The 27,912-nt window shown below is 43.6% G+C and overlaps 1 protein-coding gene across 1 annotated transcript; it reads left to right on the plus strand.

Annotated features, from left to right (window-relative positions):
- Nucleotides 1–528: 528 nt before the first annotated feature.
- Nucleotides 529–25,814, plus strand: CEP350 (centrosomal protein 350kDa). The gene is made up of 22 exons (XM_010152863.1): nucleotides 529–1,222; nucleotides 1,754–1,864; nucleotides 5,315–5,428; nucleotides 8,466–8,609; nucleotides 9,422–10,074; nucleotides 10,714–10,835; nucleotides 12,331–13,394; nucleotides 14,429–14,582; nucleotides 16,109–16,272; nucleotides 16,796–16,985; nucleotides 17,961–18,181; nucleotides 18,300–18,463; nucleotides 19,059–19,169; nucleotides 19,401–19,532; nucleotides 19,847–19,983; nucleotides 20,350–20,469; nucleotides 22,133–22,299; nucleotides 22,827–23,023; nucleotides 23,547–23,731; nucleotides 24,580–24,667; nucleotides 25,039–25,185; nucleotides 25,653–25,814. The coding sequence occupies exons 1-22, from the start codon at nucleotides 529–531 to the stop codon at nucleotides 25,812–25,814; spliced, it is 5,241 nt and encodes a 1,746-aa protein (XP_010151165.1).
- Nucleotides 25,815–27,912: the final 2,098 nt, after the last annotated feature.

Genomic DNA, 27,912 nt, shown 5'->3' on the forward strand with positions numbered 1-27,912 from the left:
CTTGGTTTTTATTTAAAGCTTTTTTTTGTTTAAATTGAAGGGTGACATTGCTGCTTGCTGATTTTTTTTTTTTTCCTCCTGCATTCACTGATTTCAGCTCCTCAACTTTATACGTAGTCCTGTTCAGCTAGAGAGTGCAGAAAATTAAACTTTGAACAGAAACATCTCTTGGTTTCGTCAGCCTTACGCTATTAAATGTATGGTGATCTAGCTTTAAAAGAACTTGCCTTTAAAGTGGAGACACGGTATAGGAGGTCATTCTTTTAGTTAATGGGTTTAAATGGAAAGTGGGGAGGTTCAGATTAGATATCAGGAAGAAATTCTTCCCGCAGAGGGTGGGGAGGCACTGGGACAGGTTGCCCAGAGAAGCTGTGGATGCCCCATCCCTGGATGTGTCCAAGGCCAGGCTGGATGAGGCTTGAAGCAACCTGGTCTAGTGGAAGGTGTCCCTGCCCATGGCAGGGGGGTTGGAACTGGATGATCTTTAAGGTCCTTTCCAACCCAAACCATTCTGTGATTCTATGGGTAATGAACATGCTGATTGCTGGGGTGGAAGGTCCTACAGTTGTGTTTCTGATGGTGGCTTTTTCCTTCTGTTACATCAGGGACACGTACAGTTCTCTGTCTTACCACAGTTCTAGCCAGCTTGAGGCCAAGCAGCTACTCTCGAGTTTGGACCTCAGCGAAGCAGAAGAGAAGACTGAAATAACGGGCCGTATGGTACATGACCGAGATGAACGGGATCTCCGCAGCAGAGGTTTTGGAAGCCCATGTTCTGCTGCTGCAGACGAGACTGTTGTTAGGTATTTGAATGACCGACCGGCGATTGATGCCTTGCAGAATACCGAGGCATTTCTTAAGGTTGCAACACCCCTGAGACTGGAAGAGGAAAAAAGTAGTGGCTCCAGAGGAGATGAGAGTAGCACTAAAACTCCTCAGAGTAACACATCCCATGAGAGTGAACTGAAAGTGTCTTCCCCTTCTGCCACGAGTAGCTGTAGTGCTCACAGGCTGGAAATCTTGAAACGGCGGCAGCACGATGCGAAGCTGGAGAAGCTGAAGGAGCGGATTCGAAAGCAGTGGGAGCATTCTGAAGAGCTCGGTGGCAGAGGGCAGCACTCGGGGTATGCTGAGCAACCTGTCGTGATCACGAACGTGGAGAGCGCGGTGACTCCCAAAGTCAGGAAAGTGGCAGCTGCGCCTGCGGCTCCATCATACAGAGGTACGGGATGTGCAGGATCCCTCCGTGCAGGTTTTACGTGGGAAGGAGCAGAGCTCAGCTCAGCGAGCAACTTGTCAGGGCCTGGACATGACGCGTAGCCGTGTTTGGCAATACGGGAGTGGATAGCATAGTTTGATCCCAGATATGGACAAGAAACAAAAGAAACTCTTGTCAATTTACACAATTGTGGATTCTTTTGCAATTTTTTTTGTCTCTTTTTACAAATTACTATAAAAAAGAAGCTTGCTGTATTAGTGTTTGGGTTTATCTTAATATTTTTTTACTGGTCCCAGAGGTTAATAACATTGCAATGATTGAGAAGGCATTCTGCATTTTTAATAATCTGTTCTTCATCCAGTCTACTGTTCTTCAGCCATGAGCAAGTGCCAGACTGGTATACTGCTTTCTCCTAATGTAGCACCCGAAGTTCAAGTAGTTCCTCTCTTGGCAGTTTCCCATCCCTTCCACCCTGAAAAAGCTTTATTTACTTTTTTCACAGTTATTTTAAACTCTTAAATTGTTCGCTTTCAGGTTTCAATCCTGCCGAAACAAAGATTCGCACTCCAGATGGAAAGATCTGGCACGAGGAAGAATTCCGCATTAGTCGGGAGCTGTATAGGGATATAGCACTCCAGTTAACAGGTGAGACACAACATGAATTGGTTGAACGGCACCACCTTCCCCAAGAGGCAGGGAAGTATCTTTTGTACCGGTGTACAAAGTAATGGAAACACAAAATTGAAGCAGTGAGTGTTAAATATGTTGTTCTTCTCTCCATCGGAAGACTGACCTGTTGAACATTAAACCAAAACTCCTTCTCCTCATTCTCTCACTAAAACATAAAATCAATACTGAAAAGAATCAAATGATGGTTTTTCTTTGAAACATGAATTAAAAAAAATTACTTCTTTGGAAAAATTTTGTTTAATTTTGTAACCTTTTTAACATTTGCCTGAATGAATGCATTTGCCCGTTTTAAAGGACAAGGCCAGACCACATTTTGGTTTTGAGAAAACCTAGATTATCTCTTGGGAACAGTTTTGCTACTTTTTTGCCATCGTTAAGACCATTAAGGTGATTTGTGCACTGTAGGCTGAAGCCTGGATTCTACTACTTTCAAGGTAGTGTTAACTTGTCAGTCCTGAAGCTGCTGTGGGGATTGTTAGTGGTTTAGTTGGATTGTGTAGGTGGCTAAAGGGAAGATGGAACTGGACTTTTCCATCTGCTGTGCAAAGTCTTTGGGAATAGTTGTTTAAAATGCAGTGGGTAGCCTGTAGTAAAAGGGGTATGCCTTGTGGCATGTGTGGTGGAGGTGAGATTGTATGGCAGTAAATTGGTTTAATACCTCTGAACTTGTAGAAATTTATTGCTTTGTATCAGAATAATCCAAGTCTTGAAGTTCTCTGAGAAATTCATCCCAGAGGTTTGTACACCAGGGTGTTTTTAGAGGTCTTCCCTGGATTCCCTGAAGACTGGGAGAACAGGTAGACCAGAAGAAGGGTTAAGAAAACTCTGATTTCCTCTGTAACTCTTTTACCTTCAGTATTGAAAGGCTTGGATAGGATGGGTGAGGGAGGACGGCTGTGTAACTGCAGTGGTAAATTAACAGAGCGTTAACCTTTTGGATTTGTTCCACGTGAAGATGTAGGAGAATGCTAGAAGCTCAGGAAACTGCTACTCACTAGTAGGTCTTTTGAAAAGGTCTTTTGAAAAACATTAAATATTGTTGTTGCAAAATGGCAACGCAGTAAAAATTATCTTGTTTAGTTGTTGAGATCATTTAGCAACAGAATATTCTGACGCTTAAAGCTGATGAAAAATGCTCTATTGCTTGACAGTTACGCTGCTGAAAGACCAGAGCAGTAATAGGTGCTTTATGGTTTCAAATGTACTATTCCACGACCCAATCTTTATTTTTTTTCCCTCTGGAAAACTGTAGTGCCATTGGCAGCTCTTTTCTCTGGGTGATCTAGGGTAGGATGCCTAAGTGTGCTTTTTGATTTGCTAGGCTGGTTAGGTTGGAGCGCTGTGATGTTGAATTGCTTTTGACTGACTGAGTTGGGTCAGGGAGAAGAAATCAGGTGGATAAAAAGGAAGGGAATGGAAAAGTCATCTGAGAACCTCTACTTTTGCAGCTTAAGAGTTGGCATATTAAAAATAACTTTTTTCATTGCTCAAAACATTTCAGTCCACGGGAAAATATACTGACATTGTAAACCTGCAGGTGTCTTTGGTTGCTGAGAGTACAGTGGCTGGTATGGAAACTATTAGACTTCAGTTTTATTTTGCTAGGAATGTTTCTGAAATCACTTACTAAAAAGAAGTTCAGAAAGAAGAGCCATTTCTTTTCAGTGAAATTGTTTTGCGGATACTCTATTTCATGAAAGTAATGTGAAATTTCTAAGGACTTTCAGTCTACACCAGCATTTTTCTCAGTTTTGACAAGCATAATATAAATGACTCATGAGCTGTCTATAGAAATCCAAATTTTGGAGAAGTTTCGTTAAAGAGGTCCAATTAAAAAGGCATTTGGAGCATGCGTTCTGCGGACCTCAGCCTGCAAAAGGAAGGAGCTGGGACTGTGTTCATCCATGAGCCTGTCCCGATGTCCTGCGTAGAACAGCTGTCGTGGAACGTGTCTCCCTTCTGACCTGAAAAGATTATACTGAATAGCTGATTCCAAGTAATCAAACGCTGGTGCTGCACATCGTATATACTGTAAATGTATTTTTAGGTTGTTGGATTATCTCTCCATGTGTTAATTCTGTATTAAAGTTACAGCATGTGGAGTTTTGGGTGTGTACAACCAGTTGTATCCAAATGGTTCCATGCTTTCTAGCGCTAAAATAAGCCCTAATATCTCCAAGATGTTCGTCACTGCAACCACAGTTTTACATGTAAGCGTAGACCGTACAGAATGTCTTTATCTTGGCTTAGCAATTAGGCTACGAAAATTGGATCTGGACCCCAAGCTTCCAGTAATTCTGTCTTTGCAATGTTGAAGATTAGCCTTACTAGACCAAAATTGCTGTAATATGAATAGCGAGTGGGAAGCAGCCTGCAGGAAGGAACTGTTTGTGACTGAAAGAGGTGAGGAGGTAAGCTAGGTTTTGGCAGAGGCAGCCACTGAGGCTTTTGGTACTTGATGCGTTGATTCTGTGTTCCCGGCACTTGTCGTCAGCCTCAAAAACGACTGGAGAATTTGTAAGGAAAGGATATTAAGGGGGGAAAAAAGACACTTAAAATCCTATTCCCACCTCCTCTAATATGACCTGTTGTTTTCTCTCTGGTCCTTGTCATCAGAGAGTGGATTCAGCTGAAATTAGGGGCTGTGAAAGTTAGTTTGGGCATCTGAATAAAGGTTAGATCTCTCTGTCAGGGGGGTTGCATCCTGGTTGTCGTAGGTGGTCTGATGACATTCTTTCTAGAAGAGGAACAAGACAACAGTGATGAGTGGCCACGGAGTTACTCCAATTCCCAAATCTATTTGGGGATTAAGCAAAGAGCATCTTCAAGGCAGGTAGACTAAAGTGCTTTAACGGTTCTTTGAAAATGTCTGGTGAGACTGAAGAGACAGCTCGTCCGTCCTGGGGCAATGCTTTGCACTAGGCAGCTGCCAAGCCTGCTCCCTGGGGCGGCGATTGAGCCGCACGCCCCAGGTTGTCTTTTTTGTTCTTTCCCCTAACAGGAAAACGTGGTAAAACATGACAGTGTTTTTGTTAAGTGTTCCTGGCACCTCTTAAAGCATAAAACCTAATTGTGTTGTGCATCACTGGGTGAATTCTGAGAAAGTGGAGCGCACGGCACCCTGTCTGTGCCTGGAGGCAATGGGTGGATGTTGAAAATGAACTTTGGAAAGGTCTGTTTTGGCATTGCTGTTGCTTCGCTGTGTTCCGGTGCGTAGGGGAACAGCACCTGAATCAAAATTTACGTGCCGTGAGGATTTTAAAATGCTGGGCTAGGAGGAGTTGATCTCAATGTATAATCTGGGAGAGTCAGTGAATTTTGTTTCTCAGTTCTTTTTTAAGGTAAATGTTGAAGCAAAGTTGTTATTCACATTCTGCACACTTAACAGCTTCTGTTTGTTTTTAGGGGATTCAACAGTGAAAGAAAAACCTATTGAGAGAAACAAAGAGAAAAAAGCAACCAGACCAGTACGGAAAGTGCAAAAGCTGACACGGTTGTCAAGTCCAGAGTCCAAACAAGGTGACTACCTCTCCTGTTGAGGGAAGACTGTCACATGTCCTTCAGAGATGAGTTTTGTCTCCAGAAATAAAGAAAAATTAAAGCATATTGCTTTCAAAGTCTCCTCAGCTGTGCAGCAGTGCTGTTGTAGTGTGTTTGTAGAGTGTATGCTATGTTGTTGATGTGCATGTTTTTGTTCTTGCTTGGCTGTGTGTGCTTTTTTCCAGTTTATTTTAATTCTCTGCCTTTCTGCTTGCTGCATGCATCTCACGGAAACTGCTGAAGAGTGTGTGTTTCTTGGGGGTGTGTGTGGAGAATCCTTAGGTATCTGCCAGACCAGCACAGACAGAAAGTAGCAAGAGCTCCAGTGTGGCTCCTGCTTCTGTGTTGGTTGTACTGAGGGTGGTCAGAGCCTGACCCACGGCTCCATCAGTAATGCTGAGAGGAGGAATGGCGACGGTATTAAAACCGCTGCCGGCGGGACCTGCCGGGTCGCTCTTCTGCAAGGAGGGGCTGCAGCGAAAGCTGTTTCTCAGCAGAGGAGTGGAGAACAGGATGGCTCCACTGGCCCTTCTCTGGCTGTTGTTCTGCATCCTGTCTCAAGGTGTTGCCGTCCTGCACCTTCGGTTCTGGTTTGACCCATTCTTGGCTTTTGCAGTTAGACACGTTCCTTGACGTGTCTTATGAAGCTCAGTGTTTATAAAGGAAAATTTATTTCTTTTACCCATTAAGAATCTTTGTGGTCTGACCTCGCCAATGTCCATTAAATACAATGAAAGTCTTTAGAGAGGGCGATGGTGAGCAGGTTACTGTAGGGCCGTGCCTTTTAGCAGAAAATTAAATCAGCTACGTGTGGAAGTCTGTCAGTTCTTTGACGTGTCTTATGAAGCTCAGTGTTTATAAAGGAAAATTTATTTCTTTTACCCATTAAGAATCTTTGTGGTCTGACCTCGCCAATGTCCATTAAATACAATGAAAGTCTTTAGAGAGGGCGATGGTGAGCAGGTTACTGTAGGGCCGTGCCTTTTAGCAGAAAATTAAATCAGCTACGTGTGGAAGTCTGTCAGTTCTTCTCAGTTTGCCAGTAATGTTAATCTTTGATATTGTGTGTAGCAAAAATTAGCATCTGCTTCGTATTTGATTTTAATTTTCATACAAAGCAAGTAGTTACAGCTGCAGTCACACTACGGGGTGACCTTTTTCCTTTAAACACCTACGGTTAGGCACTTCTTGCACCTTGTAAGGTTTTGCATTTCTCCACGTGTACAGTGACCCGTAATCAGTAAACACTCTGAAGGAAAAAAGCTTTTAATAATTATTACAGAGGGTTTTTTAGAGAGTGAACATGCTGTAAATCATGAAGCTGGGTGTGAATATTGTGCGGTAATGAACGCCGATACTTAAAAGTGATGGGCTTGGATTTTCTCCTTCCTGTGCTGATCAATTCATCCTTAGGGAACTGTGCTAAACGAGCATACGTATTTGTGACTGTTCCAAGTGAGGGAGAGGAGGACAGAGTTCGCTGCAAGTTTTAATGGCTATTCTCCATAATGGATTAAATGTGAGGAGGGTGATTGTCTGAAATCCCTAGAAGATAAGAACCAGATCTCAGTGGCGTATCCGTGATAGTCCATCCTCCTCCAGTCACAGCAATGAGAAACTGCTTAACATAGCCCAGGCTATAAATAGCCCCGGCTCGTGTTCCGCTCGGTTAGCGTGTTTTCGTTCCAACAGCTGACTTGGAATGGAAGATGAGACTTTACGCTGCCTTTTTATAAACGCACACAGAAGTAATTGAGAGCAGCGAGATCGGCGAGAGAAGCCCTTTGGCTGCTACCCCTGTTTCAGAGAGGCTGGTAGTGACACGTTTGGAGTGTATATAAAATACTTGGAGAATTGACAGCGCAGGCGAGGAGCTCTGTTAGTAAATGAATGAACAGTGGGCTACAGACCAGACTGAACAGGTTTCCTCCTGGTTTAAGTAACGAAGAGGAGAAGGAGGGAGCAGGGTAGGGATAGAGGAATGGGATTACCAAAACACTTGGCCTGCTGTCCTGGATTTCACCTGAAGTCGCTTCGGTAGCAGGTCCTTGGAGCACCGTTGTGCCCGGAGTCCAGTCCCTTTCGCTTGGCTTTGGTGTGTTGGTGCTGCGGTGTCTGGGTTGGTTTAGACAGTGCCGTCCTCTTCTTTAAGGTCATTATTTCACAAAGCAATTAATAATATTGGAAGTTAGCGGGGTGAAAGGTGAGTTGAATAAACCTAGCATTTAATCTAACCAGTATGAGGTAAAGATGCCACCGTACTCAGTTTTTATAATTTAATTATATGGAGGATGATAAAATAATACTAATAACATTGCAGTTGGGTCTGTCACCTGCAAGGCAGTCTGGTCTTGAGTTAAGTATCAACTAATCAGGTTATGTCTTAACTATTTTCAGTCATGGTACCGGATTCCCAGGTAGAGGATGGTGAGTTGGTATTGGCAGAGGACAACTGCTGTTGGTATTTTTTTACCTCCACACAAGCCACTTGTCTCAGCAATTAATTATATGTAAAAATGTCTAAAGCTTTGGGGGGCTTTTTTTGAAAATATCAGCTAATATTCTTTTAATATAAAGATGAATTGTTTATCTCCCACCTTTATTTTTGTTCTTATTACAACAACATTTTCAATCCTTTTGTCTTTTATTTTCCTTATTTAAGTGATCAACAGCTTCTCAGACCTCTACAGATACTTCCCCTCTCCCTCAATAACGTTTGCTTGCACATTTTAGACCTGTATAAGCCTTTTTTTCTGTTTTTCAATGAGTTTCTGTAGGACTTTAATGTGCTACAGCGTGTTTAGGATTTCTACACTGTGTTACGTGTAGGCACGAGGCGCTGATAGTTGTGGTTCAGCTGCTGAGTGTCTCCGTGGTCTGTTTTGTGTAACTGCAGCCCTACCACTTACGCAGAACTAGATGGTATAAAGTGATCAAGGGTTGCAATAAATCCTTCTTTTTGTTACATTGAAAAATCCATCTAGTGCTTGACTTTGATTTATTACTTGTTGTACAGGTGGAAGCTATGTAATAAGTGCATCCTCCTGGCGGGAGGGACAAAAGTTGGTAAAAAAGATACTGGGTCCAGGTCCCAGAATAGAACAGGACAGAAGAGCTGTATCTAGTGACAGAACAGGACGAGAGCGAGCTGCCAAGCCTGGTAAGTCTACTTTGACCTCTGGGCTTTATTCATTGTTCTGCATTTATTATATAACACCACATCTGCAGAGTAAAGCAGGCTCCTGAGATAGACTGTAATCAGTTTCCTATTAAAATTACTCTTATTTTTAACCTGGGATTTGAGGGGGGACAATTTTACTGGCACCCGTGGTTGGGATGCATACCCTCTCTTCCTTGGTGGATTCAGAACTTTTCATGGTGTCACGGGAAGCCTGCCCTGCCCATGTGACTTGACAAGCAGTACATGCTGTGAAGGTGCTCAGGAGCTCTGGAAAAGATGGGAAGTAGGTTATAACCACAAAAAATGGATCGCCTGCAATCTGTCTTTGCCTCTAGAAACGTGGTGGGGACAGGAATTGCTAGAAGTGGTCCACAGGCTAGATGAATTTTCCAGATATGTTGCATAAGCTATGGGTGGTCATCCCCGTTTTACAGGAATGGTGGTTCTTCCACATACTATATAATGTCATCCGTGTGCATCATAAATCTTCATTTATTCTGCCACCAGCCCCTTTCACAATTTGTCCAGAATCTCAGACAGGGCAGGTAAGGGACAGTTTTAGCTGCTGTGCTTATGCCTGTGAGGTGGTGAGGCCAGTAGGGAGTGTAAAGGGTGCGAGCTCAGCCTAAGCAAAGGTTGCCATACTCAGGCTGTGACACTGAGTGAAGCAAAAGCACATTTACAGTGAGATCTGCTCTCTTCCCTCATCATCACTTTTGCAGCTCTTTCAGTGGTGGCATGTAGTTCCCAAATTTGATTTTTACCTGAAATATTTATTCTTTATTTAGCAGGCTGTATTGGAAGGACAGGTTCAGATTCCAGACTGGATGTTACCTGCAAAACCTCTTCTAGAAGTTCTGAAAGGTCGAGGAGTAAAGTTCGGTCTGAGAATAACCTGAAGAAACTGGAAGTTGCTCTTCCTGATGATAACCAGGAAGATCATGCCTCTGTAAATAAGGACTTCCTGCCTGTGGAGATACGCGGAATTCTCGATGACTTGCAGTTGGATTCCATGAGTACAAAGCAAGAGAAAGAGGTGGAAAAGCAGAATCAGAAATCTGTTTTGCCTACTCAAAATGCCAGGAGCCACAGTCCAACCAAAAGGAAACCGGACAAGATAGCTGCCAGCGAGGAGCCGCAGGTGATCTCCAAGAAACGTCACTACGATACCGATGAGGTTCGGCAGTACATCATCAGGCAGCAAGCGGAGAGGAAGAAGAAGCAGAATGAAGAGAAGAAAGCGCAAAAGGAGGCAACAGAACAGAAGAACAAAAGGCTCCAAGAGCTCTACAGAAAGCAGAAGGAGGCTTTTACTAAGGTCAAGAACATGCCTCCTCCAGAGCCTTCGGCAGCCAGACGGTTACAGGAGACCTATTCGAAACTCCTGCTGGAACGTACGTTTTTGCAGGAGCCACCTCAGCTGCCTACGGTGCAGGAAGCGCAGGTATTGCTGATTCGCTGCCTCCGTGTGTTGCAGTTTGCAGGAACAGGAGGTCATATGCTTAGGAAGGTCATGACTTCTCCTGGTCTGGCTATTAGTTAAAAGTCTACAAAGAAAACTGTAGCTTTTGCTTAAGCGTAGTGGTTTTCACCCTGAGCCTCCTTGCTGCTGGTGGCTGTTTTTCACCACCTAGAAAGGTGAATGGAGATCATCTTTCTGTTATAAACAGGAGCAGTATTCTGGATATTAGCTAGCAGCAGCTGTAAAGGTTGGCTCTTTAGACGTGAGTCAAACCATGAATTGAAGAGCTTTGAAGTTGCTTTCGGTCAGTGGACAAACTTTATCAGCAGTGAGTTAAGTTTGCTAACCAGAAAGTGAATACAGAAGAAGATTAATATATGGTAAAAGACTAATATCAGTTTGTGTCAGCTGAACTAGTTCAGTGTGTCAGCAGAGCTTTTCTTCCCAGTACATTCTGCTGAGACAAAAACACAAATGTCTTGTCTTTTGAAGTCTGTGTGGTAGGGAAGATGTGATACGACACTGAGAAATGTAATCCTTTTCAGTTTAAGTGATACGAGAACTTGTAAGCTCCTGCAGACTTTTGAAAATGCATTTTTTTCTGGTTGTCTCCATTTCTAGCCCAGACCTGGTTATCAGCCATCTGGGGAATCCGACAAAGAAAACAAGGCTCAGGAGCGTCCTCCTAGTGCATCTTCAAGTAGTGACATGTCGCTTTCGGAACCACAGCAGCCGCTACTGAGGTGAGCCACTGTGGGCCTTTCAAGAGAGGAAAATCCTCTAGTTTTTATCTCCAAGACGTGAAAATAGACTAGGCACTTAAATTTGTGTGCTAGCGAGAGTGACTGTCTCTATGGCAATCACATCATTTCCTCACAGTAAAGAGGAAGCTGATGCAGGAAAGCGTATGAAAAAACTTCGCTATGGGTTTTCAGGGGGTCTGTAAATAAAGTAAGTGAATGGTCGTTGCTGTTAATCTTCTGCTGACATCAAGGGGATGTGCATTTCGTATCGGGAGACCAAATTTTCTCTGCCACTGCCATCAGGCAAGAGAAGCTGATCATATGAATAGGTCTGTTGATTTTTCTTAGTTGATTTGTTCATTGTTTCTATTTAATCTGGTGTCTTGGAATCAGGCCTTTAGGTACTGACTCTGAATTACCAAAAAATTCTGCTTGGAACGAGCCTTTCCCCATTTCCTTTCATGCTGCTTTCCCCATTTTTAACTGTTCAGTGTATTATCAAAGTTTTTCTCACTATAAGTCCAGGTGCCTAACCAAACACTTGAATATATGGAACTAAAAGTCATCAAGTTTCTTGTATGCCCTTAATAGCCCTGTTGTGCAAGTGTGTGTCTTCATTTGTAATTACATAATGAACGTCTGCTTCTTCGTTACTTGTTCCTTAACTTGGTCAAATCCACACTGACTTGGTAAATTCAATGAGATCTGTTTCTTTTGCTGAAGGAAAGCCTTCCCAGGAAGTACTGGGAATGCTACATAATACTGTATATAAAACAGGCTGCTAAACCATATGGCAGTAAACCTTGTTAGTGTAACATCCTAAGGGAAAAAATGTAAGTACTAACAGTAGGGGAGACTGAGACTTAAGGGGCTGGGTAAGTTACTTGGAGAGCCCCGTAGTAAGCAGGGAGGCAGTTTTTCGTGAGGGACGTTCCAGGTTTCCTAGTATTCAGAATATGTGCAAGTGATATGAGACAAGGAAGGTCTCTACAGAGTTCCTGTCATGCACATGGGAGCTATCTGGAAATAAAAAAGTTGTCTTCCAGAACTTTAAATATCCCTGTGTGCCAGTCCTCCTTTTCTCTAAGTGTTTTTCATGCCCATCCTAAGAGATAGCACCAGAGAAACATGGACTGGGTTCAGCTGGAAGGGGAAGGCTGGGGCTAAGAAATTCCAAGAAAAATAAAATAAAGGTGTTTCCTCCCTTTTGAAGTCAGGAAATTTTTGGAAAAGTCTTACTGCTGATAAAATCACTCAACTTGTTACAACCCTAAAACACACAGTACATCATAAACAGTATTTCAGATTTGGAAGGTGCTGTGTTTTGGTTTTTTTTAGATAACGTTCTGTAACTGTTTACTGTCCCTTTCCCTGCCCCTCTAACTCCGCCAGAAGGTATTTCTTCTTGAAAAATAAATCTGTGGCAATGATACTTGAATCTAAAATAACACTACTGACATTAGCCATCAAATTAAATGTTGGCTTTTCATTTCAGGAGTGATTTGATGGAGCCTCCGTGGGTACAGCCGGACAGGTTGAGCCCCAGAGTCCACCCCTCTCACCTGCAGGCTGTCATGGGCTCAGGTGCAGGCCCTTGCTCCCAACACTGGAGTCTGGAGCAGATGGACCTTCTGTCCAAGGAGTGTGACGCAATGTTGGCAGGCAGGAGGAGCCACGCTGCGCCCGTGGGATCGTTGGCCTTCATGCCTCAGCCATACCTGAACCCACCCGCTGCACAGCAAAATCTCTTAGTAAAACCTACTACTAACCAATATAAGAGCAAATTAGATCGGATTGAAGCTTTGAAAGCTACCGCTGCTTCCCTTTCTAGCAGGATCGAAAGTGAAGCCAAAAGGTTGGCTGGGGCTGGTATCAATTACGGAACCGTGTGGAACTCGGACCATGAATTTATGCAAGAAAACCAGGATGAAGGGCGGTGGGCAAAGGCTGTGAGTCCTCCTGTGCGAGAGGAAAACGAAGATGCTTTTTCATCCAGAATTCAAAAAATGCTGGGTACCTGCGTGTCTCATACAGCCTTCGATGACGGCCTTCCTGGGGTAGGCAACCTTAGTGAATTTAAAAAGCTCCCCGAGACGATCAGGCCTCACACTGCTGCAGTCAGCCTTGGAATGAGGTCCCCCACTGCTAACAGGCATGAGGGAATACTAGGACATTTATCTAGGAGACAGACTGACTCCCCGGGGCGTGAAAACCAGGCCTATGCTCCGAACAAAGCTGCGATTCCTCACGAGTCCAGCATCGACTCCATCAGCGAAGGGCCTCTCCTGAGCGAGGGAAGCCTCTCTGAAGAGGAAGGAGGCCAGCACAAGCAGTTGCCGCTGAAGATGCTGGAGACCTTGAAAGAGAAGGATTTCTGCGTTCGGGAGAGAAATGCTTTTGAGCCCATAAAGGAGTTTCAGAAGGAAGCTGAGAAGTACTTGCCGCTTTTCACTCAGGCAAGCGGCGCACACAGCAAGGGGCCGTGGGAGGAACTGGCCAAGGGAAGTCCCCACAGCGTCATCAACATCTTTGCAAAAAGTTACCGGCTTCATGGAAAAGGTAAAAATGGAAACATTTCTCCAAGTTCTTGTGAATTCCTATTTTCCCAGTCTTTACTACACCTTATGCTTCAACTTCGCAGGTAAGGAATGTGCTTTTAAGTGTCTCAGATGTGAATCCGTGTAAGGCTTTCTCACTTTACTTTTGGATGATAAATTATTTCCCTTGCTGCCTTTTGCCTAAGGAAAAAAACCCACACGCTTTTGGGCAAGAAGATTATTTTTGTATTGGATGGCTCTGTGTTTCTAGATCAAACACAGGAAGAAGTTCTTCACGGAGCGGGTGGGGAGGCACTGGAACAGGTTGCCCAGAGAAGCTGTGGATGTCCCATCCCTGGGAGTGTCCAAGGCCAGGCTGGATGAGGCTTGGAGCAACCTGGTCTAGTGGAAGGTGTCCCTGCCCATGGCAGGGGCGGGAACTGGATGGGCTTTAAGGTCCCTTCCAACCCAAACCATTCTATGATTCTATGATCAGTAACTAATTCATGAGCTGGGTTACATGTATTAAGGACACCCGTAGTTACGGAATTGTGACTGTCAAGTGTACATTTATGGAATTCCAAATGGCATAGTCAATCTGGATTGCCCAGAGGGCATTTGGAAACAGTTCTCTCCATCGTGGAAAACAGACCCTCTGGATTGGAATGCGCATCCTCCTACTAGATGTGTGCACTCCGGGTCATCTTTAATAACACGTCATTCCTCTTTCAGTTAAGGCAGAAAGATTAAATTTGTGCTTCTTACAGCACTTACTTCGTGGTGTAGACATGAGTGCTTGCATGTAGCCCCAGTTCTTGGGACGCAAGAACAATACAGCTTTACCGCATTGTTAGAAACGTGTCACTTCAGTGGATGATGTTATATCGTGTCAAAGCTGCTGTGGGATGGCTGTACTGTTCTTTCCTTGATGTTTTTGTGTTTGAAAGGAAGTTGTGGTAACTCGTAGTTGGGAGCATTTTAATTATGGCAGCTTTATTGATGCACGTTTGCATTTGGTGTCGTTTTTGTCTTTTCCCTTCTTTGTCCACACTTCAGTGTTTGATGAAAGGTTGAACGGAGGCTCTGCCCTTCTGCGTCCTTTACTCCCTGCCATGAGCCCTCCGGAGAGCGTGGTTTCTTACGAAGATGATTTCGCCTCGTCGCAGGGAAGTGGCACGTTAACGGAAAAAAAAATTGCACATGACCTCAGGTAACTGTGTGTTAAGACTTCTCCTAAAAATCAAAATGCAGAATTCAGCAGAAAAGAGTTAATGCAGAATCTGTTCTGTAACTTGCTGGATATCTTTTCTGTACTGTGGTACTAGTCAAAGTGACGAGGTGTTTCCTTAGGACCTTGCAGGTAATGCAGCAATCAGCATGGTTAAGACATAAAGGTCAAGTATTCCTGTTCTCTGTCTAAGTTTGGCTCTTCTTTAGCCTGGCCGGTAGCTTTAGGCAAGGTTCTTGCCCTTTGAAGTCAGGAGAAAGTCAGTTCTTCAACTTGTGTGGCTGCTGTAATGCTCACTTGGTTGGTCTTTGTAATTTAGAAAATAGAAAAGATACTTGAAAGTGTTAAAATACCTTCGCTACTTCAGCGTTGGGTAAAAAGCCTGTAATTTCAGTAAGGGTTCAGTAATGGATACATGAATTGTCTGTAAGAAATTTTAAAACCTCTTGTTCAAACTAAAATTTGAAGACTGTAAGTCCTAGGCTCTCCATGAATTCACGTGGCTTCCCAAATTTCCCAAGACCCGTTGTTTATACTGAGATACGTTTACATCTTTTGGGCACCTTGGGGAATGCCGCCAGTACTTGTGTTTGTGTTGGTGACACTTTACTTTCTTCTGAAGGAAGGTGAGAGGCACTTCGTGTGCTGAAAATGTCGACTGCACAAAAGCTTACTTTCTGATTAAACTTCTTGAGAAGGCTCCGGGGAGACCTTATAGCACCTTCCAGTGCCTGAAGGGGCTACAAGGAAGCTGCGGGGGCTTTTTACAAGGGCCTGTAGTGACAGGACAAGGGGTAACTGGTTTAAACTGTAAGTGGGGAGGTTTAGATTAGATATCAGGAAGAAATTCTTCCCGGAGAGGGTGGGGAGCACTGGGACAGGTTGCCCAGGGAAGCTGTGGATGCCCCATCCCTGGAAGTGTCCAAGGCCAGGCTGGATGAGGCTTGGAGCAACCTGGTCTAGTGGAAGGTGTCCCTGCCCATGGCAGGGGGTGGGACTGGATGGGCTTTAAGGTCCCTTCCAACCCAAACCATTCTGTGATTCTATGATTCTTGATGGGTCTTACATTGGTATCATTTAGTATATGATACATTACCCCCTTATTTGCAAATCTTTTGTAATCCTTTATTGAAAATGGCTCCTATTTCTGTTAATTTATTGACGATACTTGAATGCCCAAGGTGATCTAAAATGCAGTTGTATTTGGAGTCGTTCTTACGTTGTCAAAGAGCTCTGAAGAGTTAACTTTGGAAAGGATGGTTGTTGCCCATCTTTTACTGTTTCATATTATTGGAAGTGTGTTTCAATATGTTCAGTATCATGTCAAACTTTCTTCTGTTTGAGCTGTCATAGTTTGTAATCTCAAAATCAATGTTTTTCAAGGTGGGAGTAATTAGTGCAGTTTTAACCCTCTGTCTCTAATTTGAAGTGTGTTGGGTTTCTTGTACACACCGTAACATGGGAGTTGGAAATCCTTAGTTAATCACTGTCTGTGTGCTCCTTTTTAGCGTTTCTGGCAGTAGTAATTCCAGCATCCAGGAAGAACTTCCTAGTAGGAAGTCTCCCCATGAACCTCGATCTGCAGAGCTTGCTTCTCAGTATTCATCTGGACCACGGTCTGCAGCGTCTTCTCGCTCATCTGCTTCCTCTAAAAAGAGAGGGAAAAAGGAACGTAAGTGCAGTACTGTAGGGGGGAGTTTGAAGGAGGATTTAGGGTTTTCTTGTTGTGAAGTTTGCAGTCTTTCTGCATGTCTAGAAACTGTAATCTAATACTGATGGAAAGATCTCTTTATTCCTCCAGTCATTCCTTCCTACGTTCTTTTTTGACTCTGATTATTCTCTCACCTTAAAATGAAGTCACCTGCAATTAAATATGTTATTAACAGTATTAAAAATGTTTCCTTTCCTAAATCAGTCTTCTAACACATTAGTTAATTTTATTATTGGGTGGAAGCTATCCTCAGATTTTGTACTGAGGAGATTCCAGTAGCTGCTCAGAAATCTGACTTACGGCCACATTTGCGTGGGTAAATTAAACTTACATTTCTTGCTTGTTGGATTTGTAGACTTCTAACTCAAAGGCATCTTTACGTGGGGAAAAGCTGCTCAGTTACTTGTTTTGGGGCTCCTGATGGCTAAGATATTCATACTTAGTATACCAAATGTAAACTTTTCGCCATGTTTTTGCTTCTTAGGGTTGGACTCTTTCAGTGGAAGTTCTCACCACTTTCCTGTGGAAGACGATAAAATGCTCTCTGAGTTAGAGTGGGGATCCCAGCACACCAAGAAGTCCTTATCGAGCAGCAGAATTTCTAGTAAAGATCACGAGCAGAACCCAGATACAGACAGCACGTTAGAAAACTTGTCTGGTCACTCTCTAATGAGGTAACGTGGACCTTTGCAGATATCTCCAAGCTTGGATGTGTCTTTTTATATGCAGGAGGAAGAGTAACAAAAATGATCAAATGGTGGTAAGATAGGCAAGCAGAAAACATGTTTTTCTCTCTATCTTAAATAGGAAAGCCCAAAGTAGATGGCTGTAGTAAGAGAAAATCCAAACCAGGGATTCCTTCCCAGATGACCCCTCTGCTTTGTAAGGATAGCTGGCCAATATAGGTATCCTGTCAGGTGCAGTGCCTTAAGCATTGAAATACAACTTTTGTTTCCCACTTCTACAAATGGTCTGTAGGAATCGTAGGGGAAAAGTTAGCTTGTCAACCTGTGCAGTCATCTTGCCCTTTGCACTAGGACCACAGACATTTTTGGCTTGATCTGTGTTCAGCTAATACTCAGAAGCCTACCCAGGGCTGAGCTGATGTTTTCTGAGAGATTAACTGATCCTCAGAGTGTAGAAAAAGAGGAAAAACTACTGATTTTTCTATTGCATCCTCTGTATGTCCCGCTACAAATGCAGTTTTTCTAGTAATTGTGCTGGGAAGATGGTTATGAAATACTCCCAGGTGAATGCATCCTGCGAGGCCAGGTTCCTAACGGGAGGCGTTAAAACTGCTTGTCTGACCATGTAGAACATGGAATCATAGAATCTTGTTGGTTGGAAAAGACTTCTAAGAACATGGAAATACTCTGTTACAGTTTTTTTTTGGGTGTGTGCTAACTAGGTTTAATTCTTGGGGGTTTTACCTATACCCTAGTTAAGTTTCTGGAGCACCCTGTTTTTTCCCATCTCCTGAGGCCTTTTCCTAAAGTCAGACTGAGTCCGTGCAAATCTGAGCCTGTGCTTTTTGCGTGGATCTGCTTGGTGTATGTAAATGGAAGAACTGAGTTAACTGCTTTATTGTCTAATCAAATGGCTGGACTTAGAGTGTTGACTTAGAGTGTCTCTTTTCATTTCACTGCCAGTTTCTCAGACAAGGGAAGATCCCAGAAGACACCGACTTCTTCCCCATCTTCCGGTTCCCAAAAAATGTTGCAGTTTGATTCTGGAGGCAATACAGCAGAAAGAGTCAAGTCACCTGCTGGCTTTTCTGGGAATACAGCACCAGGGCTGAAGCCTAACGTAGTCTTCCCCGACCTGAGCCTGGGAACTAGCCGGGTGGCCGCAGGAGCAGCCACAGCGGGCGGTGAGTTGTTTTGTTAAACCATACTAATCCCAGAGCAGTTGTATTTTTTTCTTCTTTAGTTTTTTTGATGTGGGACACTAAAATCTGTGGAGGTTGACCCATAAGTCTTATTCCGCAGGCTGTATGCGCTTCTCCCCCGCGGGTCTTCAGCATCGTTTATCAGCAGAATTGAACTACCTCAGTGCTATTGAGGAGTCTGTGCGACAGCTTTCAGATGTAGAACGAGTACGAGGCATATCACTTGCGCAGCAGGAGAGCGTTTCTTTGGCTCAGATTCTAAAGGTAATGGAAAAATACTTCCTTGTCTTAACTTTTCTTTTTTTTGTTTTGCAAGAAAATTAATCACATTAGGCTAAGTTATGCTTCTGTTAGCAATGCAGAGAAGTAGTGATGGGCATGATGGAGCATCTTCGATTACGTCCATTTTTTAGGATTCATGTCTGTTAACTTTCTTACTTTAAGCTTTGATTGTGTAAGTCAGTAAAATCAAAACTTGATCATTTGCTGGGTTTGATACTGGGTCCTAATGCCACACAGTGTAGTTGTTCAGTCTGGATGATTTGTTGTATTCTAGGAAAATTATATTTTTGGTTGAAATCTCCTTATGTTGACAAGATTGCTTGTTCTAGGTTGTTGAATTAGTTAATCTCCTAAATTGTCTTTCTCTCTACACTGTGGTGGAAGAGTATGGGGAATGTACATGCCTACTTAAGAAGGGAGAGGGTCAGTCGGTAAGCTGAAGATTTTACTTTAGCAGAACAGGAACCAGCAGTAGAGTGGATATAGATCTTTCCAAGGTAGCTGCAGCCAGGGGCTAAGGCAGAAAAGGTCTTTATATTTAACTTGTGTGATTAAAACTTGGTTTTTTAATCTGTAGGCACAGCAGCAGCGCCATGAACGGGACTTAGCCCTTTTGAAGATCAAGGCTGATCAGGAAGCTTTGGAAAATCAGAGACAACTGGACGAGGCAAGGCAGAAGGCAGCTCAGGTAATTCTGCCCTTGAAAGAATGTCGAGTGTGTAAGAGGCAAAATGCTGTAAGTAAATCCGTGCCTACAGGTTTTCTTAAGCTGAAGCTGTGAACGTATGGAAATGTTGAAGGGGTTTAATGTAGCTGAAAAAAGCTCTTAGGGGCCAATTGCAAACTTTGGGGAGATAAACCGGTGCTACTTATAGCCAGAAAACTTTGAGGAGTTGACCTGGCTGTGTTTTCTGCGTAGGTGCACGCAGAGTCACTGCAGCATCTGGTGCAGTCCCGGCAGGAGGCCGCGCAAGAGACCCCGTGCAAGGCTGCAGCCAAGCAGGTAGAAACTGCACTTCTTACTGCAGATCCAGCTCACCAGGTCCGTGAGGTGAGGTCCTGAGTGAAAGGCAAAAGCTATTCTCATTTCAGTATTGTTTTGAATCCCTTTTTTTTGCCTTTTGACTTTAAAGGAGCTTTTCTGGCATCCTTACTTAGAAGTCAGTCAGCAGCCTTAAATCCCTGCTCACTGTTCCTATGATCTTCCAGTTAACAAACTGTTAGGAACAAGTACCTCAAAACCGCATCTTACACCTTTTGTTCAATAAATCAGTAAATTGCCTGTGAGAATGACTGTTTTCTCTCAAAAAGTTTTGATGCTAATAAGCTCGTTGTATTCCTTTGTCATTCTTTTATTGTGCTCAGATGACAGAGTTAGCACGGACCCAGATCTCGGATCCTGTCAGCACTCCAGCTGCTCCAGTCTCCACCTTGTTCGACCACCAGCGGCAGCATCATTCGGAGTTCATGAAGCAGCTGAGGGCCCGGTCTGATACAAACAGGTTTTCCCTAATGTTTCACATCTTGGGAAGGGGAAAGTAAGGTAGTTAGGTTTTGCTTCACCTATTCTTGAGGAAAATTGTAAGTTGTCATAATGAGTGAGCATTTAAGAATAAGAATTTCAATTCCATCTTTATGATCTAGTGTGCCCCAAAGGTGACATTAACTGGTTATATGAAACTCTGTATAAAAGAGTAGAAAAAGATGCTCTGAATGTTTTCTGGAATCATTTAGCAAGTCTAAGCTTTAAGTGGCCTTTTCACAAACTTGAACTGTTACTACGAGTGAACTGATGAAAGCTTGTGTAAACTGTGCTACTCTTTGTTTTAAGACAACACAGATTTACCAAAAAAGCTTCTCTTTCTCAGGAAATGTGAGTCTGCTGCCATGTCACAAGGTAAAGAGGAGACAGGTGACTCAAAGCAGACATACTCACCGATGTTTGATAGTTACTCAGAGTCCTCAAGATCAAAGGTTCATGATCAGAGGTAAGAAGAGTTTAGATGACACAGGGGCTTTTTTGCTATAAGTAAGAACTAAAGTGCAAAGGAGTATCAAGGTATTTCCTTCAATATTTTTTTTTGGGAAGAGGGAAAGTCAGCATTAAACCTTCAACAAGTAAGCCTGTCTTATATTCCACAGCTTGAAGGTTTATATACCTACCAGAATTTGCTTTGTTTTCAGTTAAAAATCCTACTACACTGTGTATACTGTGTTGTGTGTTCAGACCTTCAGTTTTGTTCTTATTCTAATTGGATGCTTTTCTCTCTCCTAACTTTAGAATAATTGAGTTTCACATCTGCTTTCTTATTCAGCTGAACTGTCTAGCAAGAGTCTAGCAAGCAGGTGAAGGGAGATAGTTATTCCCCCTCTGTTTAGCTCTTGTAAGACTGTATCTGGAATAGTGTTTGGTTTTGGGGTCCTCACTAAAGAGAGGACATTAACGTGCTGATGCATGTGAGTGGTGAACCCCCAAGATGGTTAGGAGGCTGGATGGAGTACGTGATGCAAAAGAAAGGCTGAAGGAACTGAGCTAACCTAACCAGAATAGAGAAGGCAAAGGGGACTGGGATCTGATTGCAGTATCCTAACGGTGGGTCATTAGGGAATGTGACAGTTCCCTAATACAGTGAGGTGACAAAGTGCAATGGTGACAGATACCGGAAGAGGGAAAGTCACTGGGGGTGGGGGGAAACGCTCCCTATTCAAGTGTTCACACTGAAATGGGGGTGCAGGGAGGTTGTGGGATCCTCTGTCCTTTCAGGTGTTCAGGACTTGGACGTGGCTTTGACGTTGGTTGGATTAAATACCTTCAGCAATTGTTGAGCTGGGATTATTCTGTTTTCTGTGCTGTCACGTACCTGTATACTTCTATTGCATCACCTTTGTAACCTAAAAGTCACTTCAAGTCTCTGTTTATCTCAGTCTTTTTCCCTGTCCTAAATATTTGCAATTCATGCCCTTTTCATTTGGCTCCGTGTCTTTTTGAAACGGACTAGAACATAGACTGGAGTGTGTGTTCTGAAAGCGCGGAGCAGGGACCTGTAGGACTGCCTACTCTGTGCATTACTTACTATTCTGTTTTCTGTGTATCTGGCCCTTTAGTTAAATTGCTTTTGGGTTTTTGCATTGCACTGGCTTGGGATTTTACATGAAGTGCCTGGAGTGCTGGGTTTGACTCAGTTCTGCTGTTATTAGTCAGTCTCTTGCCTGTGTTTAATACTGAATTTTAGCTCTTTGTTTCCTGTTCACTTAACCTGGTCTAGTTAGGTCCCATGAAGTTTCTCACAGCCCTGGACCAACTGGAAAGATTATTGTCCTCTGTTGTTGTTCTAATTTAAAACAGTATGGCTCGCACTCATCCTTTAAACAACTGTAAGGAGAGATGTTTGCAGTGGTTTATCATCAGTCCTCATTGCCAGGTAGAGGGCGTACATGCCTACAAACCACTTGCATTCTAAGGTAGTATAAAAATAACAAGTTCCACTGTCAGTCAGCAGCCTGGTGAGGCCTAGAAGTTTAAAGTAGCCAGGCAGTTTTTTAAAACCAAAGCCAAATCCCCATTGCTGGGATGTGAATTGTGGTATGTACAACAGTCGTGCTTTTGAAGTGTGCGGAGTACTTTGTAAGAAATATCTCTTGATAACACAGCAGTACCAGCAGCCGCCAGGAGAGTCCTTCAGTCCCGTCTTCTAAGGAGAACGAGAAGAAACTTTCCCGTCGCGAAAAGCTGAGTAGCAGTATTGAAGAACAGGCTCATACTGGTGTGGATGACTCCTTGCCCAGCGATAGCCTTTTATCACTGCCGGATGAAAAAGGTTAGCTGTACTGCTCGTTACGTGGTGAATCTGAAGGTGGCGAGGGCGGAGGGACGTGCTGATTCTGAAGTAAATGAGGGGATGTCTGTGAATCAGGCTGAGCCCCCGGTGGGTTGGTAGCCTCTTGAGAGGTAGCTGAGGATGGCACGGTGAGATGGGAACCTCTGAAATTCTGCGTGTCAGAGTGCTGGAGTCTCTGGGCCAGTCTGCTTTCTGCTGCGCCAGCTGTGGCCAGAGTTCACTTGCCGAATATGCACGCTGGACACCAAATGTTTCAGCAGCCCCAGAAATGTGTTTTTACCTGCGTACAGAAGTCTGTAGGTGTTTTGAAGCTAGATAACAGTATTTCATGATGTGCTCTAACTCAAGGTCACGTTTTCCTAAGCCCCCATTTTTCTGCAGGAGGGTAGTTGTCTCCCTGCTTTTCCCGCTCCCCCCCTCCCCAGCTTTATGGAGATGAGACAGAGTAGAACGGCGTTCATGGTACATACCTGAGCGTAAAACCGCTTCCCTGATTGCTCCCTCAGATTCCGCTTCTGTTGCAACAGAGTATTCCCTGAAATTTGATGAGTCCATGACGGAGGATGAGATTGAAGAAAAGTCTTTCCGGTCTTTGCTGCCCTCTGAAAGTCATCGCAGAAATAACTTGGAGAAGAAACGGGGTAACCGGGATGATTCTGATGAGGAGGTGTCCCCAGAAAAAACAGCTCTGTCATCTATCAAGGTAGGTCAAATTAAGATAAAAATTGACTGAAGCGAGGTGGTTAAGCTGATGAGCTTCCAAACGAGCCGTTCTTAGTTGTGTTTGCAAACTTTCGGGTTCTTTTCCTCCCTGTGGTTCTTTGGGCATCTCAGAACAGAGTGTTGTATGAATCATGCTGTATGTCACTGTTGTACAAACGGGGGGACTTAGGGAACAGTTCATCCCCGCCTCCACCTGTTCTCTTGTGCCGTTGGGGGAGAGGATTGACGTTTTCAGGTGGGTTATAAAAGCCCAGTGGATTAATTCTTCCTACGATGCCTACGCACAGCTAGGAAGTAGAAGAGGATGCTCCATCTCTCTGGCCCAAGAGGGGACATCCCAAAACTGTCACACAGCCCAGGGCAGAAGCAGCTGATCTGTGCAAAGCTTAGGGAGGAAAAACAGCTTCCCTTTTTACACCTGCTTTTGTGTCTGTATATACGCACACTTGGTAATTGAAAAAAGCCTGGGAATTTCTGTATTACCAAACCATCTTGCCTTCCAGGAGCTAAGCATGCCGTTCTCAGGGGGGCAGGATAGTTTCTCTAAATTTACCATGGAGATGGTAAGGCAGTACATGAAAGAGGAGGAGATGCGAGCGGCTCATCAGTCCTCACTGCTTCGGCTCCGGGAGAAGGCGCTGAAAGAGAAGACCAAGGCTGAATTAGCGTGGCTGGAACACCAGAAGAAGTAAGGCAGCTCTGAACGTGCATGCTTGCTGACTGACAATGTCCTTGTACTTCTTGCACTTTGTAAGATTCTGCTTCTGCCCTACCTCTCCTTTATTAAGTATCAATGAATTAGTTGTCTGACATCAGTAATCTATACAGATGTTATTGTCACGTGGAAAGAACAGAATGCAGTTTGTTTGTGTACGTTCAGTGTGGTTTGCTAAGAGAATTTCATTGAAACAGTAGAACATCGATGCCTGTTGTCAGTCAGAGAAAGTAGTTCCCAACCTTTACAAGTCTTAATGCAAGAATGTATAAAACTGTCAGACCTTTAGAACTTAATTTGCTTGATGTCTGTCTGAGGTCCTTTTAGTTGACTCAGGCCAAATTTTGTGAATCTGCATACATGTTGTCCTTAATGATTTCTTTCCAACCTAACATATGCCTTGTCCTGGAATGCCACTTGAAGTACCCAGTGATACTGCTCAATGGTGGTGGCCAGATGGCATCAGTAATCCTTTTCCATAGTCACTCTGCATGGGAATGCCATTGTTCAGCCAGCATTTTTCTTCCAGCTGCTTGTCATTGTGGGTTTGATCAGGGACTGTGAGGTAGTGACCCGAGCATGCTGCTTTTGCAGAACTCCTGCCCGTTCATGTGAGCTCTCATATCACTGCACTGGCCTTTCAACTCTGCGTGTCTTTGACTGAACAGTACAAAATACTCCACTGTAGAGAATGCCAGTGATTAAGTGCAGGCATATACCCTCCTGCAGGCTAGGAAAAATAAACTTATTTTTACTTTAAAGAATAAAAGGCTGGTTGTTGTGCACTTCTTACTTAATCCTTTCTTCCAATCTGTTTGCAGGCATTTACGAGACAAGGGCGAGGATGATAAGATGCCTCCGATTCGGAAGAGGCAGCGTGGTCTGCTGCTGAGATTACAGCAGGAAAAGGTAACAGCTAGGAAAATCCTGTTGAAACCCCTGTGTAGCCATTAAATGTTTCAGACGTTCTAAAAGCTAAGAATTGAGGAAACTCCGTACCAGGCTTTTGGATAGGAAGCTAGTGGTATCTCTTAGCAATACGTTTTAGTTGCATTTCACTAGTATTTAACACCTTCTTCAAAGGGTCCTTCTGTGTTGGGATTTTCCCTGGTTGAGGCACAGATGTATTAATTCATCTGTTCTTTGCTGCTGAAGTTCAGGCTAGTTACTTCATCGTGTAATTGCAGTCATTTTTAACCCGTAGCATGGACACTGTGGCAGCTTTAGTTCTTGAGAGCTGTCTGTCACAGTTCTTATGCTGAATCTTTTCTACCTAAAAGGCAGAAATTAAGCGCCTTCAAGAGGCTAACAAGGCTGCTCGGAAGGAGAGACAACTGATCCTTAAGCAGCAAGCGGAAATAGAGCGAATCCGTCAGACTACAATGAAACTGCAGGAGAAACTAAAGTCTGCAGGAGAAAGCAAGCTGGTAAGCGTTCGGGACGGAGCTGGACTCTTCCCGCGTTGGCCGTGTCGCTGGTAGTGGACTTTGGGGTTTATAGGAATGGAAGGCCACCAGATTGGACCTATCCCCTGGAAGATTTGTCTGCCTCAAAGGGTCTCAGCCTCTGTATCTCGGCAATTTAAAGCTTAATTTCTTTAGGATCAGTTTCCTGTTTGGGGAACTGAGTTTTCTTTCTGGTGGGATTTTTTTGCTCTAGATACAGTTAAGGGAAAAATGAAATTACGGAGGAAAAGAGTGTCCTAGAAAACATAGTGTCAAACAAAAATGAAGTTGGAAAATGAAGTTACATCTGCAGGTGGATCGACTCATCTGAAGCAGTATTTGATGTAATTGGGGGGAAGTAAGATAAATTATCACACTTTTTTAAAAGATTGTAGAATAAGTTCTCTTACTTTTAATATTGACTGGGGTTTTTTAACACTCAACTGCAGGAACTTCACAGTGAGGATGACATCAAGCAGAGCAATGGTTCCAGCCCGCTTCCGACTGATGCAGAAACACGCAGCCCTTCCCCAATCTCAATCTCCAGCAGTGAGACTAGTAGCATTATGCAGAAACTCAAAAAAATGCGCAGCAGAATGGATGAAAAGTAACTATATTTTATTTTTCTTATGTAAAAGTTTACTATTTTAATGGAGGGAGTTGCGTTTGGCCGCTATCTGCACTAAAAATGGCCATCAGAAAAATTAGAGGTATTGATACCACATTCACTTTGATCTGACTTGCCTGAAAAATAGCTGATTGGAAGCATTAATAGGACAGTATTAATCTGGGAATGTACTATTTTAAAGGCTACAATTCTTGCATGAATACTGAGATTGAAACGCTGATAGTTGGCAGACTGTGTGGACAAGGTTTTATTGCAGAAGGTTGGTTTTATTGTTCTCTGTACTTGATAAAGGTGCTAAAAGCCCACCAATTTGCGATTTTGCTGTTTGTGCATACAAGTCACTGGGATGGGTTGCAGCTTGATGGTACATCTTGTCAGAATTCCTCGTGCAATGAGAGACCTGAAGTCAAATGGTTAAAGTGATCCCTGTATTTTGTCTCCCCTTTTATTGTAAAGGGGAAAAAATACCGGGAATGTGACTGAAATTACAGTACCAATTTTTAGCTTGAATTGAAGCATAAGTTATAGCAATAGTCTTGCCAAAAACTCGTATCTGAGTTTGAGATCTGGCTCACAGAAAGTCACTGAGCTTGTCAGGCATGTGATTTCTACCTTATCATCCAGTTGGTGAATTTTAATTCTAATGACATTAAAATCAGTTAGGGATGGATTCTGTAAGTATCATAGGAGCACCTCTCCTATGAAAGGCTGACCGAGTTGGCCTTGTTCAGGCTGGAGAAGAGAAGGCTCCAGGGAAACCTTATTGCAGCCTTCCAATACCTGAAGGGGGCTACAAGGGAGCTGGGGGGGACTTTTTACGAGGGCCTGTAGTGACAGGACAAGGGGTAACGGGTCTAAATTGAAAGTGGGGAGGTTTAGATTGGACATCAGGAAGAAATTCTTCCTGGAGAGGGTGGGGAGGCACTGGGACAGGTTGCCCAGAGAAGGTGTGGATGTCCCATCCCTGGAAGTGTCCAAGGCCAGGCTGGATGAGGCTTGGAGCAAGCTGGTCTAGTGGAAGGTGTTCCTGCCCATGGCAGGGGGTGGGACTGGATGAGCTTTAAGGTCCCTTCCAACCCTAACCGCTCTGTGATTTTCATAGTTAATGTAGGTGGTATGTACGTGACTGAGAAGACAGGCAGTTTATAAGACCTTTCTTTTCCTCCTGTGTGGTCCACAGGTTGCAAAAACATTGAATAAGGTTGTTAGTCTTCAGATGAAATAATGACATGTATATGCAGTTCCTGGGGCTGAAAACTACGACTGAATCGTTGGTTTCACCTGTTAAATCCTTTTGATTCAAACATTGTTTCTGTGTCTTTTCAGTGTAGGAATTACTTTGTCTGCACTAAACATGCCAGATACTTTACCAGCATGTGCTTGTTAGTTTGAAGCCTTAAATTCTTCTTTGAGACTAACCCATTAAGAGTCTGGCCTCTGCCAGTTACTGCAGGGAATACTCTTTGCTTATTTGAATTTAAAACCAAGGTAGGTCACTACATTTTAGTCCGTATAGGTGATATTTGTAATACTTCTTCTCTCGGGACTCCTAACAAAGCTGGGTAAGACATCAAAAAGCAGGTGTTGCCATTTGCAAGCTGTCTGTGACCCCTTAGCACCCTGCTTGCTTAGCGTTTGAGAAGCACCTCTGTCCCTTGCGTGTATTTGTAGATGATGAAGATAGAACCCAGTAGTAGTAAGTGAGGATTTGGTGTAAGTAGGAAAAACCTCGCATGTTCTAGTTATATGGTCTTCGTGTTCTAGCCAGCACTGGTCACCACTTTATTCAGACTCTTCTGGTAGGATCTGGTAAACTGAACAGGCAAAATCACAAAGGATGTCAAGTTTCTGAAGTGGCACATTACCAAAACTAAACTCTTGGCATTGCAAGTCACGGGCGAACCACCCCGTCGTTAGAGTAGCAAACTCTACGATGAAAGGCTGTGAGAGTTGGGGGTGTTCAGCCTGGAGAAGAGAAGGCTCCGGGGAGACCTTATAGCACCTTCCAGTGCCTGGGGGGGCTACAAGGAAGCTGGGGGGGACTTTTTACAAGGGCCTGTAGTGACAGGACAAGGGGTAAC

The sequence above is a fragment of the Eurypyga helias genome, unplaced genomic scaffold (assembly GCF_000690775.1).
Source record: "Eurypyga helias isolate BGI_N326 unplaced genomic scaffold, ASM69077v1 scaffold32025, whole genome shotgun sequence".
Taxonomy (NCBI): Eukaryota; Metazoa; Chordata; class Aves; order Eurypygiformes; family Eurypygidae; genus Eurypyga; species Eurypyga helias.

Coding starts and splice junctions, on each gene's coding strand:
- CEP350 (XM_010152863.1), top strand. CDS start 529: ATGAACATGCTGATTGCTGGGGTGGAAGGTCCTACAGTTGTGTTTCTG. Junction 19,170..19,400: donor CAAGGCAGAAGGCAGCTCAG/GTAATTCTGCCC, acceptor TTTTCTGCGTAG/GTGCACGCAGAGTCACTGCA. Junction 19,533..19,846: donor CAGCTCACCAGGTCCGTGAG/GTGAGGTCCTGA, acceptor TATTGTGCTCAG/ATGACAGAGTTAGCACGGAC.